This window comes from Neomonachus schauinslandi, chromosome 5 (genome assembly GCF_002201575.2).
Source record: "Neomonachus schauinslandi chromosome 5, ASM220157v2, whole genome shotgun sequence".
Taxonomy (NCBI): domain Eukaryota; kingdom Metazoa; phylum Chordata; class Mammalia; order Carnivora; family Phocidae; genus Neomonachus; species Neomonachus schauinslandi.
Window position 1 is genome coordinate 62,220,010 of NC_058407.1, and position 14,449 is coordinate 62,234,458.

At 37.6% G+C, this 14,449-nt stretch overlaps 1 protein-coding gene across 7 annotated transcripts in view; it reads left to right on the forward strand.

Moving 5' to 3' along the window:
• The window catches only part of TFCP2 (transcription factor CP2), a 59,831-nt gene that overhangs the window by 36,128 nt on the left and 9,254 nt on the right, over window positions 1–14,449 (forward strand). For 5 of the 7 annotated variants that reach the window (XM_021704937.1, XM_044914842.1, XM_021704938.2 and 2 more), the window contains exons 2-8: window positions 3,390–3,541; window positions 4,056–4,132; window positions 5,035–5,140; window positions 8,270–8,376; window positions 10,466–10,618; window positions 11,466–11,576; window positions 11,921–12,009. In XM_021704937.1, the coding sequence (XP_021560612.1) occupies window positions 3,390–3,541; window positions 4,056–4,132; window positions 5,035–5,140; window positions 8,270–8,376; window positions 10,466–10,618; window positions 11,466–11,576; window positions 11,921–12,009 (795 nt within the window). The remainder of the gene's footprint in view (window positions 1–3,389; window positions 3,542–4,055; window positions 4,133–5,034; window positions 5,141–8,269; window positions 8,377–10,465; window positions 10,619–11,465; window positions 11,577–11,920; window positions 12,010–14,449) is intronic. The other 2 variants (XM_021704941.1, XM_021704942.1) reach the window with 1 other exon arrangement.

Sequence of the window (14,449 nt, forward strand, 5' to 3'; positions counted from 1 at the left end):
ATCTCTGATGAGAAAATATAGTTTTGTGTATTTAGTTTGGCTGTTTTGAGTTAGTTAATTTTAGGCGTAATTTTTAGAATTAGTTTTAAAGTTTCAGCATCAAATTGCTTAGTCATGAGGGATTAGGTGTAAAGCCACATTATATTGAGAAGACTAGGGACTATTGCTATGTATTAACCTTGCTAGCCAGTAATATTTGAGAAGGAAAAAAAACCAGTCTACATTCTAAAAGGTTGAGCTGTTGCTATGTTTCAAAATCCGATTCACCTTGATTCCTGATAATCTTCACTAATCTTTCAAGGAATCATCAGATGTGGTATATTTGAGAATGATATGTTTTGAGATACTTGTTGAGAATGATAAGGCAACAAAGTCTCCCAAAGACTAGCATCATGTTTCTGAAGTTTTGTAGTGTTTTGCTTTATTTTCTGTACTATTTGTTGTGGGAGCATTGGTAGCTTCCTGATTTTGAGAAGTGGAAGAACTGGGTTGGAGTACTTTTCTAGAAAACCCAGTGCTTCTACAGTTTTATATAGTCTCAAGGGATCAGTAGTATGTTTCACATGACATTAATATAGACAGAAAGAAGGATTCTTCACCTCCACTCAACCCCAGCCCTTTGAGCAAAGCAGACGTACCTCAAGGCCTTAGGGAGAATAAAGCACCTTTTGTTTTTCTAGCCTTTGAAATACCTTTTAGTATCAAGAAACTTGTGTTTCATAAAAATTGGTTTGCATTTCGGGTGCCAGGATTCAACTAATAACATACAGCCTTGCTATTTAGACAACAGCAGAAAGAGAAATTTCTTCCTTTTCTCTTCCCTCTGCCACCCCCCCTTTTTTTTTTAAAGCACTTATGCCATTAAATTTTTATTACTCCTATGTGGATTGTTAGGACAATAATCAGAACATTTTCTGCTTATTTTGTTTTCAAATAAGAATTGATAATGTCTCTAAGATTTATAGGAGTTCGGCCATTTTTCTATCAATGGTTGTTTTTGCCTGAATGTAATGATTCTGTACTGTTTGGGGAGAATGTGTACTGCTGAGGTGCATATAAAGAATTGCCATGTAACCCACACACTGAGCGTTCTATAGAACATTTTTATCTCCCCAGAAAGTTCCCTTTTATATCTTCCAAGTCAATCTCTGCCCTGCCAGGAAACCACTGTTCTCCTTAGCTTTGCCTGTTTTAGAACACCATATAAATGGAATCGTACATTATATATGCTTTTTATCTAGCTTCTTTTGCTCAGTATTACGTCTGTGAGATGCATCCATGTTGTTGCACTCCTTCGTTTCGCTGCCTGGTATTCCATTGTGTACTACAGCTTGTGCATCCAGTCCTCTTAGTTACAAACACTTGGATTCTTTCCAGTTTTTGCTTTTATGCTGGGGCATTTATGTACAGCCTTGAGTGGACTTATATTTTCGTTTCTCTTGGATAAATACCTATGAGTAGAATTGCTGGACCAAAGGGCAGATAGATACTTAATTTTATAAGAAACAGTCAAACCTGGGGGCGCCTGGGTGGCTCAGTCGTTAAGCGTCTCCCTTCGGCTCAGGTCATGGTCCCATGGTCCTGGGATCGAGTCCCACATCCGGCTCCCTGCTCAACGGGAAGCCTGCTTCTCCCTCTCCCACTCCCCCTGCTTGTGCTCTCTTTCTCGCTGTGTCTCTCTCTGTGTCAAATAAATAAATAAAATCTTTAAAAAAAAACCGCAATGCTAAGTGAACAAAACCAGTCACAAAAGACCATACATTGTATGACTCCGTTCATGTGAACTCTTCTGACTAGACAAATTCACAGAAACAGAAAATAGATGGTGGTTGCCAGGGGTTGAGGAAGAGGGGAGAATGAGGAATAACTGCTTGTTGGGCAGTTTCCTTTTGGAGTGAAGAAAAACTTCTAGAACTAGATAGTGGTGATGGTTGTACAACATAGTAAAAGTACTTAATGCCACTGAAATGCACACTTAAAAATGGTTAAAATGATAAATTTTAGGGGCACCTGGGTGGCTCAGTCGGCTAGGCATCTGCCTTTGGCTTGGGTTGTGGTCCTAGGGTCCTGGGATCGAGCCCCACGTTGGGCTCTCTGCTCCGTGGGAAGCCTGCTTCTCCCTCTCCCACTCCCCTGCTTGTGTTCCCTCTCATGCTGTGTCTCTCTCTGTCAAATAAATAAAATCTTTAAAAAAAAAAAAAGAAACAGTCAAACCTTTTTCTAAATTGGCTGTGTTATTTTACACTACTGCTGGAAAAGAATAGTTCTGGTTGCTCCGCATCCTTGCCAACATTTGGGTTGTCTTTCTTTTTAACTTTAGCAGTTCTAGTGAATACAGGTATGAATTCTGTTAAGTGAGTTAAAATACATTTTATTTCGAGAATTTTGTGGCATGTCTTGAGATAATTGGAAATACTCCTTAATTTGGTACATCTCTCTCTCTCTTTTTTTAAAAGAGTTTATTTATTTATTTGAGAAAGAGAGAGCACGAGCGGGGGGTGGGGGGTAGGAGCAGAGGGAGAGGGAGCCCACCAAGCAGGTTGCCCAAATGCAGGGCTTGATCCTGGAACTCCGGGATCATGACCTGAGCCCAAGGCAGACGCCCAACCGACAGCCACCCACGCACCCCTAATTTGGTACATCTCTTAAGATTCTTTTAAAATTTGGTTTGGGGCAAATGTTGATCACAACAGTAGGTCTCCAGGATAGGGCCCAGGATATTCTTTCCCACTAACCACAGCTGGAGTTTATGAGGGAAAATTATTGTTAATCCTATACATCAATTTTAGTCCCTTACGGTTTCCAAAATATTTTCTCACATATTTACTCTAGACAGCAAATGTGATTCCCATTTTATAAATGAAGGAATGAAGACTAGAGAGCTTGTCTAAGATTTGCCTAAGGCTTTCAGGGACTGAAACACACCACTTTTAGTTAGTTATATTCCACAGAATGAAAGCTGACCTTGAAATATATCCTGGTCATTGATTTGTCCTTTTCAAGTGGCTTCTAGGAATTCTGAGTCCTGTTTTAGTCCCTAGAGTAGATCAGCTGATGTGGTTATAGAGATAACTGCAGTGGTGCCTTTTGAAGAACAAATACATTACTGAGTGTCCTAAACTGACATTTTGGAACTCTGCGTATGATTCTCAGAGCCCTTTTAGGAACCCCTGTCTAAACAGTTTTAGCAGTGAATATCTGTCATTGCCCACATTGTTGTGAGGGGGGATAGCACAGCAGGTAATCTGAACTGAATGGTTGGGAAGAAACTTCATCAAAGTGAGTAGTGTTTATAGTTTTCCAAACCAAATTGCAGTTAAATTGTTTCAACATAAATCCACTTTTGCACCACTGTCAGATGTTAACATGAGTTATTTGTTTTATTTCAGTGATGTCCTTGCATTGCCCATTTTTAAGCAAGAAGAGTCAAGTTTGCCCCCTGATAATGAGAATAAAATCCTGCCTTTTCAATATGTGCTCTGTGCTGCCACGTCTCCAGCAGTGAAACTCCATGATGAAACTCTGACGTATCTCAATCAAGGTTAGAGGCTTCCTTATTTGTTAGTAGTAGTGAAGATCTGATGGATTGCTGACATTTTATTAGGTGTACTTTTATGTAAAAAGTACATCTTTCTAGTGTGACCTGTCAGAGTTGAAGCCTTACATCAGAGATTTGCACTTTTATGTCATATTTGATGTATATCAGTGGCTTCTTTTGTTTACCGATTTTACTTCCTATCTCCCTCTTTCTTTCTAATCCTTACCCAGCTCTATTTACCAGTTGTGTGACCTTGGCTACGTTACTTAAACTCTTTACATTTCAATTCCTTTATCTGTAAAAATGGGATTGATAATACCTTCGAGAATTGTATCAACTAATGATATAATATGTGAAAACACTTAGCACTGTGTCTGGCATATAGTAAAGGAGTATAGTTGTTACTAATACTAACAATATTATACTCTTGTATATTCAACCAGCTGAATTTTATTCTTTCTGAATCTTGCAAACTTAATTTATGATGAATATAATATATAGTAACTTTTTCTTCCAGGACAGTCTTATGAAATTCGTATGCTAGACAATAGGAAACTTGGAGAACTTCCAGAAATTAATGGCAAGTTGGTGAAGGTAAAAGAAAATGAGTAAATCAATCCTCTGCACGATATCCTTTTACTGACCCTTTTTGGGTAATGTTCTTTTGCTTCCATAAAGGGCTTGGTGCTGTCTCTTAGCTACTACAATTTGCTGGCAGAGTGGTAAACTGTTCTTTCTTTGGAGTGAGAGTGAGCCCCCCCATTCACATGGATTTTTCAGAGCTGCAAAAACAGAAGGCTTACTACATGTCAAAGGAGTCTCCTGGTTCAGTGAAGTTGTTTGGGGTGGAATAGAGTGACCCCCCTTGAGATTTTTAGAGAAACTCGTGTCTCTTTGGATACGTGGTCTAGTAGCAAGAAAAACAAACTTCTGTTGATGAATAGCAGTTTTCTTAGTCTAGACTTGTAGCAATGAATTCACAGCACAATTGGGACAGAGGAATTTGGTCAGCAGCTGTAAAAGTTAGTGGGAGGGATATTAATAAACACCTCCTCAAAGTAAGAATAACAAAAGGAAAGTTGATAGATACAAGCCCGGTTTACCCTCAGTGTTGTATGGTGGGTTAGCAAGCAGGGAACTTGGTGAGCTTTTCATATCCACCTGAAGAGCTGAGCTGGTTATTACATGGTAATGGTAGAGACAGGTAGAAATGCTTCCAGTAAGAGTCCTTTCTGCCCGGTCCATGAGGACTGATGTTTAAGCCATGTTTTAAATATGGTACCAGTTAACTATAAAGATTATATCTGAGCAATTATAAAATTTACCCTCAAATAGAGTTTGGTATGGTATGGGTTTTAGAATGAAACAAATCTTAAGAAAAATAATTTTAGATTGTATCTAGAAACAAACTGGAGGTGACTTCTGGTAGTTTCCCATTATAAGCACTGATTTTTTAAAGGATCCTATTATCATTTGATTTTGTTGCTTCCATTTAGAGTATATTCCGTGTAGTGTTCCATGACCGACGGCTACAGTATACTGAACATCAGCAGCTGGAGGGCTGGAGGTGGAACCGACCTGGAGATAGAATTCTTGACATTGGTGAGTTAAGGGAATCTATTGCCCAGGAAATGCCTGTAAGTATGGTCTGAGAATTGGTTTTCTTTACTTGATGTTTACATTGATTCAGAGTACCTCAGGGGCTCAATTAGCATAAACCCTGAAGTGTTTATTGACTAAGCATAAAAAAAACTACTGGGATGATAATACCAAAATTAAAGTTGGAAGTGTAGACACTTCAGTTCGCTAATAATTGCGTCCATTACTTTAGGGTGATTTTATTTTTGGTTTTGTTTTTTTAATTTAGTTGTGGTAAAATATATATAACCTAAAAGTTACCATTATAAAACATTTTAAAGTAAATAATTCAGTGACATTAAATACATTCACATTATGTAGCCATCACTACCATCCATCTCCAGAACTTTTTTCATCTTGCAAAACTGAAACTCTGTACCCATTAAACAATAACTCCCTATTCCCCTTCTCCCCAGCCCCTGGCTACCACCATTCTACTTTTTGTCCATATGAATTTGACTACTCTACGTGCCTCATATAAGTGAAATCATCCAGTGTTTGTCTTTTTTGTGATTGGCTTATTTCACTTAACCTAATCCTCAGGGTTCATCCATATAGTAGTATGCATCAGATTTTTCCTCCTTTTAAAGACTGTATGATATTCCATTGTGTATGTGTATATATACCACATTTTGTTTATCCATTCATCCTTTAGTAGATACTTGGGTTGATTCTACCTTTTGGTTATTGTGAATAATGCAGCTTATGGACATGGGTATACAGATATTTAGTTCATTCTCTGCTTTCAGTTCTTTTGGATATATACCCAGAAATGGGACTGCTAGATCATGTATGGTAATTCCATTTTGTATTTTTGGGGGAACCGCCATACAGTTTCCATAGCAGTTGTGTATTTTGCATTCCCATCAGAAGTGAACAAGGGTTCTAAATACTCTACGTCCTTGCCAACACGTGCTGTTTTCTTAATGGATGTGAAGTGGTTATCTCATTGTGGTTTTGATTTATACTTATCTAATGATTAGTGATGTTGGGTGTCTTTTCATTTGCTTATTGGCCATATATGTATCTTCTTTGGAGAAATGTATATTCAAGTCCTTTCCTCATTTTTTAATCTGGTTGGTTGGTTTTGTTGTTGTGAGTTGTAGGCATTCTTTATATATTCTGGATATTAACCCCATATCAGATACAAGATTTGTAATATTTTCTTCCATTCTGTGTGGGTTGTCTTTTCACCATGTTGATAATTGTCCTTTGACGCATGAAAGTTTTACATTTTGATGTAGTCCAGTTTATTTAATAATTTTATTGCCTTGCCTATGCTTTTGGTGTCATATCTAAGAATATTACAAAACCCAATGAAGCTTTTCCTGGTATGTTTTCTGCCAAGAGTTTTATAGTTTTAGGTCTTACATTTAGGTGTTTGATCCATTTTTTAGTTAATTTTTGCATATGGTATAAGGTAAGAATTTGCCTTCATTTCTTGTATGTGGATATTCAGTTTTCCCAGCACCATTTGTTGAAACAACTGTTCTTTCCCCACTGAATGGTCTCGGCAATTTTGTCAACCATCATTTGACTGTATGTGAGGACTCATTTCTGGGCTCTCTAATGTGTTCGTTCTATTTGTCTGTGTCTTCATCTTTATGCCAGTACCATACTATTTTGATAACTGTACCTTGTAGTAAGTTTTGAAATCGGGAAACGTGGCACCTCCAACTTTACCTTTCAAGATTATTTTGGCTATTCAGGGTCTGATATTTTGTTTTGTGTGTATGTAAAAGAGGCCAGGTTTTTTCCCAAATTGCTGCAAGTTCTTTTATTTTACTAATAACTGAGAGGCAGATTAGTGGTTTGTTTTACCTAAAGTAAGAGACCTGGGATTAGAATCTATGCCTCTTGATTTACAATTTAGGTTTTTCCCCTACTGCTTTGCTACATAGGGTAGAATTTATTTTTCCTAAATCATAGGGTTTAAGGAAAGTTCCTTTATAAACATACATGCAGTCTCTCTTCATGAATGTATTTTTAATCCTGGCATCTATGTCTTTGATCTCTTATTGGTCATTATCTCCTACTAGTAAACAGTTGTTGAACAAATCTAAGTACCTACTAATTTTACCTGAGAAAACACTGATTCTTATACAGATATCCACTTAATAAATTGACCTTAGGATAAATCCAATACAACGAGCACAGTTGGACCCACCTTGTTGTTTGAATTGACAGTAAAACAGTAGTATAGTGATAGCACAGTTATGATCATAAATATCAGCCTGGCTTTCTCTCCCCAGTTTGAATATTAATAGGAGAAGTCAGGGAATGATATTTGGTTATATGCTGTATAGAATGGAAAGCAGCATTCTACTGGAGCTCATTCATTTTTGCTTCCCTCTTGAGTATCAGATTTGTTGCTCTGTTACAGGGTTATTTGATGACTTTAAGGCCAGCATCAATCCCTATGTTAAATTTTTCCCACTTCTTTCTTTTTTTTTTTAAGATTTTATTTATGTATTTGACAGAGAGAGACACAGCGAGAGAGGGAACACAAGCAGGGGGAGTGAGAGAGGGAGAAGCAGGCTTCCCGTGGAGCAGGGAGCCCGACGCGGGGCTCGATCCCAGGACCCTGGGATCATGACCTGAGCCGAAGGCAGACGCCTAATGACTGATTCACCCAGGCGCCCCTAAATTTTTCCCACTTCTATCTGTAATACAATGCTTCTGCCTTTATTCAGACACTCTGCTTTATATTTCTATAGCAATCTTATTAGTGTACTTCTATCAGTAACACTAATCCTAAAACTGTAAGTGAAGCAGATTATATTACAATTTTCATAACACTAGAGCTAGTGTGTAGACTAAGTCTGTCTTTAAGTAGAATTTTGGCAGATTAAAAGGAAACTACGTTTAAATTGTCTTATTTAAAAAACCTTTTAAAATGGAAAAAAAGATACTCAGAAGGAAAGTACTTAGGTCAAAATTAGCTCTAATCAAACCCTTTCCATTGACAAGAGGTTTAGGGTGTGATACATAAAAATCTTGGTAACTAGGGACCAATAATAAAACAATCAGTGCTATCTTATTTAAACCCAATAGTCCTCAGAATTGTTCAGTGATTACCATTTTGTTTCTCAGATATCCCAATGTCTGTTGGTATAATCGATCCTAGAGCTAATCCAACCCAACTGAATACAGTGGAGTTCCTGTGGGACCCGGCAAAGAGGACATCTGTGTTTATTCAGGTAGAGCATTGCAGATGGGGTTCCAGTTATGAAGAGCATCTCTTACTACCAATTTGTTTCTTTTTCTTTTTCTTTTTTTTTAAGATTTATTTATTTATTTAGGGGAGAGAGAGAGAGAGAGAGCGTGCATGGACATGAGCAGAGGGAGGGGCAGAGGGAGAGGGAGAGAGAGAATCCAAGCAGACTCCCCACTGAGCAGAGAGCCTGACACAGGGCTTGATCCCAGGACCCTGAGATCATGACTGGAGCCAAAATCAAGAGTCGGATGCTTAACCTGCTGAACCACCCAGAATCCCCTACCAGTTTGTTTCTTGAAGGATAAAACATGTTAAATTTGAAATTTTTACAGTGTTCCAGCCTGACTGTCAAGTCCAGACTCCTCAACACTTGCCTGAGGGCAATGAGGAGTGTCTGAATTGCCCTTCTAATTTCCCCAATTTATTTATTTGTATGACAAAACAAAATAAAAAACAAGCGAACAAACAAACCAAAAAACGCTTGCTGATGGCTGTATAATATTCCATTCTTTGGATGCACTATAACTTCCCTATTATTTAGCATTTAGATTCTTCTAAATTTTCCCTATTATCTGTAAAGTTATTTTGAACATTTTTATGCTTAAAATTTGTTTTACATATCTGATTATGTCTGTTGAGTAGATTCCTTTAAAATTCTTATTTGTAATATTAAAATTCTTACTTGTAATAAAGAAAGCTATGGTTTATTATGTCCCATTAGATAGTCACTATGTTAAGTAAACAGTTCATATATATAATTTTATTTAAAACTTTCAGCAATAATCCTATGGAGTAGAAATAGTTTTTGAGGCTTAGAGAAATTAACAATGTACCTAAGCTAATATTTGGTCAGGCAAGGTTTCACTGTTAAGATTCACCAGGGTCTTCACTTTACGCAGTACCAAGCAAGCCTTTGCAAACCTTTCTTTCCCCAAATATGAGTTTTCATATTTGCTAGTTTCCCAGCATGGATGGTGCCTCTGCTTTCTAAAGTCTACCTTAGAGCCCAGGAAACTTTTACTAACCCGAAATCATTTCTCTTTTATATTAACTCTGTATTCTCTAAAACAGTTAATGAATTTAGTTCCTCCCAGTAGCTTTTGTTAGCATTGGATCTGTATATTTACTTTGTTTCATTTTAAGATTTTATTTATTTGACAGAGAGAGAGAGCAAGCCAGAGAACACAAGCGGGGGGGGAATGGCCAAGGGAGAGGGAGAAGCAGTCTCCCGGCCTAGCAGGGAGCCCTACGTGGGGCTCAATCCCAGAACCCTGGGATCATGACCTGAGCTGAAGACAGACACTTAACTGACTGAGTCACCCAGGTGCCCCTGCTTTGTTTCATTTGTATTAATTAAGCTTCCTTATTTCCTCCATTAGAATATCCATTCTTTAAGATCTAAAAGAGAGTAAACGTTTTTTTGTTTTGTTTTTAGGATTTTATTTATTTAGAAAGAGCAAGAGAGCACTCGAACGTAAGCACGGGGAGGGGCAGAGGGAGAGGGAGAGAGAGAATCTCAGGGAGTCTCTGCACCGAGCGCAAAGCACAACATAGGCCTCGATCTCACTATCCTGAGATCATGACCTGAGCCGAAATCAAGAGTCAGATGCTTAACCGAGGCAACCCTAAAAGTCTTTTTTTTTTTTTTTTTAAGATTTTATTTATTTATTCATGAGAGAGAGGCAGAGGGAGAAGCAGGCTCCCTGCAGGGAGCCTGACGCAGGACTCAATACCAGGGCCCCAGGATCACGACCCGAGCCGAAGGCAGGTGCTCAACCGACTGAGCCACCCAGGAGCTCCTAGAAGTTGTTTTTTTTTTTTTTTTAAGATTTTATTTACACAGATGTTTTTAAGTAAACTCTATGCCCATCGTGGGGCTCCAATTTATGACCCTGAGATCAAGAGTCATATGCTCTACCGACTGAGCCAGCCAGGTGCCCCTAGCATAAAAGTTGTTTTTATAGATGTTCATAGTGTTTTTAAAGGTTTTGCTGTTAGTAGTTGCTCAGAAAATATTGTTGACTGATGTGGCTAGCTAGCAGTACTGAAACCTGGATGCTGTATTCTTGTAGGTACACTGCATTAGCACAGAGTTCACTATGAGGAAGCATGGAGGAGAAAAGGGAGTGCCGTTCCGAGTACAAATTGATACCTTCAAGGAAAATGAAAATGGGGAATATACTGAGCACTTACACTCAGCCAGCTGCCAGATCAAAGTCTTCAAGGTATTCCTGGGCCTCCTGCTGTCCCTTGTATCCTTTTCCCTCATCTTTCAATTTTAACATTAGCTACCAAGTCAGAAAGTCACCTTGGCTTTTTTCAACAACTGTGAAAACTCAGTCTACGCTAGAGTCCTTGAGATAATCCCTGAGATGCCTGGTAATGAATTTATATGGGGATAGGCATGGGAGAAGAGGAACTTGGAAAGGGAGCTAGAGGCTAAAACATGGATTTTTCACTGAAAGCTCTTAAAGTCTGTTGAAATTACAAGCTCTTGTAAAAGCTCACAAAATTATGAAATGTTGATAGTTTTGGTTACACTGGTACTTGACTTTCTTTTGTTAATTTGGTGTTTATTTGTTTTTATCATATGAATATAAATGTATTCTCATTGCAAAAGATTCATTAATACAGAAGTATTCAGACCGAAGTCCCCCTTTACCACTTTTACCCTGACTTCCCAGCCTTTCCTAGAGGTTGCCACTGTCATAATTTAGCATGTATCCTTCCAGTCCCCTTCTGTGCTTTTATATACACATGTACATAAGTATATACATATTTTCTTTTCTTTGAAACATCAATAGGATTGTACTGTATAAATTGTTATGAGGCTTGCTTTTTTTCAGTTAGCTATGTGCTTTAGAGATCTTTCCATGTCCATCACTATAGATCTCTTATTCTTTTTCAACTCCACCACACAGTTAAATTTTCTATTTTCAGACTTAGATGCAAGGATGCATCTTGTCTTTATATCATTGTACATACATCCTTGTTTCGCATGGGACTGTTTAAGGTAATATTGTTGGATCAAAAGTCAATTGATGAGTCAAAACAAAACATTTCTCTTTCCAGCCCAAAGGTGCAGACAGAAAGCAAAAAACGGATCGGGAGAAAATGGAGAAACGAACACCTCACGAAAAGGAGAAATACCAGCCTTCCTATGAGACAACTATACTCACAGAGGTGAAAGGATTTCTTTTGGTGATGATTTCAATCAATACTTCCTATTCTTAAAAGAAAATCCCATCATTTCGCACTATATACGTATATCAAATCATTATATTGTACACCTGAAAGTAATACAATGTTCTATGTCAATTACATCTCAGTTAAAAAAAAAAAAAAAAAACCCGTAAGTTTTAGCCTGGTCAAGATTTACTTGTCCTGGGTATATTTTCTCTTAATCATAGGGACCTCTGTGCAGTTAAGATTTACTAATCAAGATGTGCTATTCAAGTAACAATGTTTTGGTGGGACACTAGGGTCAAATGTACTTTTTCAGTATTTAAGTTGTTCTTTGTTTTTAGTGTTCTCCATGGCCTGAGATCACATATGTCAATAATTCCCCATCACCTGGCTTCAACAGTTCCCATAGCAGTTTTTCTCTTGGGGAAGGGTAAGTGTGGGAAATGAAATTAGGTTGTGTTTGTCCTAAATATGTCTTCTTTCCTTATCTTCCCATGTAGAAGCTCTTTCTAAATCAATAAATCCATTGATGGATCTGTGGATTAATTGAGCTTTGAGTTATCTTCAAAAGTGACTGAAAAGAGTTTTATGTAGTCCTTTCTCCTCCTCTTTTTCTTCCTATTAGAAAACAGCATTTAAAGAAAAAAAAAAACAGCATTTTTTAGTGATTCAGAGACAGATTTTCTGGGCTTTTCACTTCTCCCTGTCACTGCTTATCTTGTGGTCATTTCACTTCCTGTGCGTACTTTCACCAGAGTGGTCCTCAGGAACTGAAATACAGTTGTACAAACACGAAAATCTGTTTTGTTACTTTTTTAAAAATAATTTTATTATTTTTTTAAGATTTTATTTATTTGACAGATACAGAGAGAGCACAGGTAGGCAGAGAGGCAGGCAGAGGGAGAGGGAGAAGCAAGCTCCCCAATAAGCAGAGAGCCTGACGCAGGGCTCTATCCCAGGACCCTGGGATCATGACTGGAGCCAAAGGCAGACACTTAACCGATAGCCACCCAGGCGCCCCTGTTCTGTTACTTTTTTTTTTTTTTTTTAAAGATTTATTTATTTATTTGACAGAGAGAGAGAGATAGCGAGAGCAGGAACACAAGCAGGGGGAGTGGGAGAGCGAGAAGCAGGCTCCCTGCTCAGCGGGGAGTCTGCTTCTCCCTCTGACCCCCCCGCCCTCTAATGTGCTCTCTCTCTCTCTCTCTCATTCTCTCTCAAATAAATAAATAAAATCTTTAAAAAAAAAAAAGAATGATCTTACCTAATAATTATGGATCTTTGATAATTGGGGAAGAAGGTTGAAGATGATAGCTAAAATGAAGTTTTAAAATTATCTATGGGATACATTTATTCTTGCTTTATTGTCTTTTATCATCAGAGATAATTGAAAGTTGGTACAGTTGCCTATTCCAGTTAAAATAAGTTGTCTTTAGTCTTAGCATTTAACACATATTCCACGTAGGTCATATTGAAATTTAAAATAGGCTACTGAATGTGTGATTTTTTTTTTTTTTTTTGGCTGTAATGTTTGTTTTTGAATTTATGTAGGCTCTATGTTCAGTCTGCTTCTAAAAGTAATTAAGGTAGCTTCACTATTCAAAATATAACGGTTAAGAATGAAAACAGGTAAGGGGCGTCTGGGTGGCTCAGTCGTTAAGCGTCTGCCTTCGGCTGAGGTCATGATCCCAGGGTCCTGGGGTCGAGCCCCGCATCGGGCTCCCTGCTCCTCGGGAAGCCTGCTTCTCCCTCTCCCACTCCCCCTGCTTGTGTTCCCTCTCTGTCAAATAAATAAATAAAATCTTAAAAAAAAAAATGAAAATAGGTAGAAGTTATAGAGGGAATAGGTAGTAAGGGCCTGGTGATAAGTTAATTACTAAATTTGAATACTGAATTTGAATTTTGCAGCTGAGGCAAAAAAAGAAAAAGAAGATCTATTTTGAAAGAAAAATCTCTTACCATCCATATGGATTATGCAGTCTACTTATAGGCAATTTTATTTTTATTTTTTATGTTTGTTAAAGTTTATTTTTTTTTAGTAATCTCTACATCCAACTTGGGACTTGAACTCAGCCCTGAGATCAAGAGTCACATGCTCTTCTGACTGAGCCAGCCAGGCACCCCTAGGCAATTATAAATATATGGGATTTAAGAGTTGTGTTTTAAAGTTTTTTCTCTTCTCTTTGTCATTACTTTTTTATTAGACTCAAATTTTTCTCCCATAAAAGAAGTAAGCATTAGGAAATAGGGACAGTCCTTAAAACACAAGGAAATACAGGGAAAAACAGAGGGTGGAGAGAGAGCCTGTGGATTGCAAATTAGGCAGCACTAATTTTCGAAGCTGCTTTAAAAATAATTTGGTTTTCATTATAAAAGTATGTGATTACATTGCATTGCATAAAGTTTCTTCTGGTATTTTTTCCTGTATATGTTTGTGTGTATATTTATATATTTAATATAATAGTGATATATTGATTACTTTTATGTTCTGATATTTTTGTTTCTATTATACATTTCTTATGTTAAATATTGTTCATGCCATAATTTATCTAATTAAACGCAATTTACTGGAATTTTGATATTTTTTCAATTTGTCCAATAATAATAAAGGTTGCAAGTGACAGTTTCTTCCCCTCTCCCCATAATCTTAATGTTAAATTAACAGATAATAGAAGAATTGACTATCAGACTAAGACTGCTTTAGGAGAGAGCACAGATTCCTTTAGATCTCTAGCTTGGGGGGTGCTTGGCTGGCTCCGTCGGTGGAGCCCTCAACTCTTGATCTTGCAGTTGTAGTTTCGGGCCCCACGTTGGGTGTAGAGATTACTTAAAAATAAAATCTTAAAAGAAAAAAAACCTCTAGCTTGAGA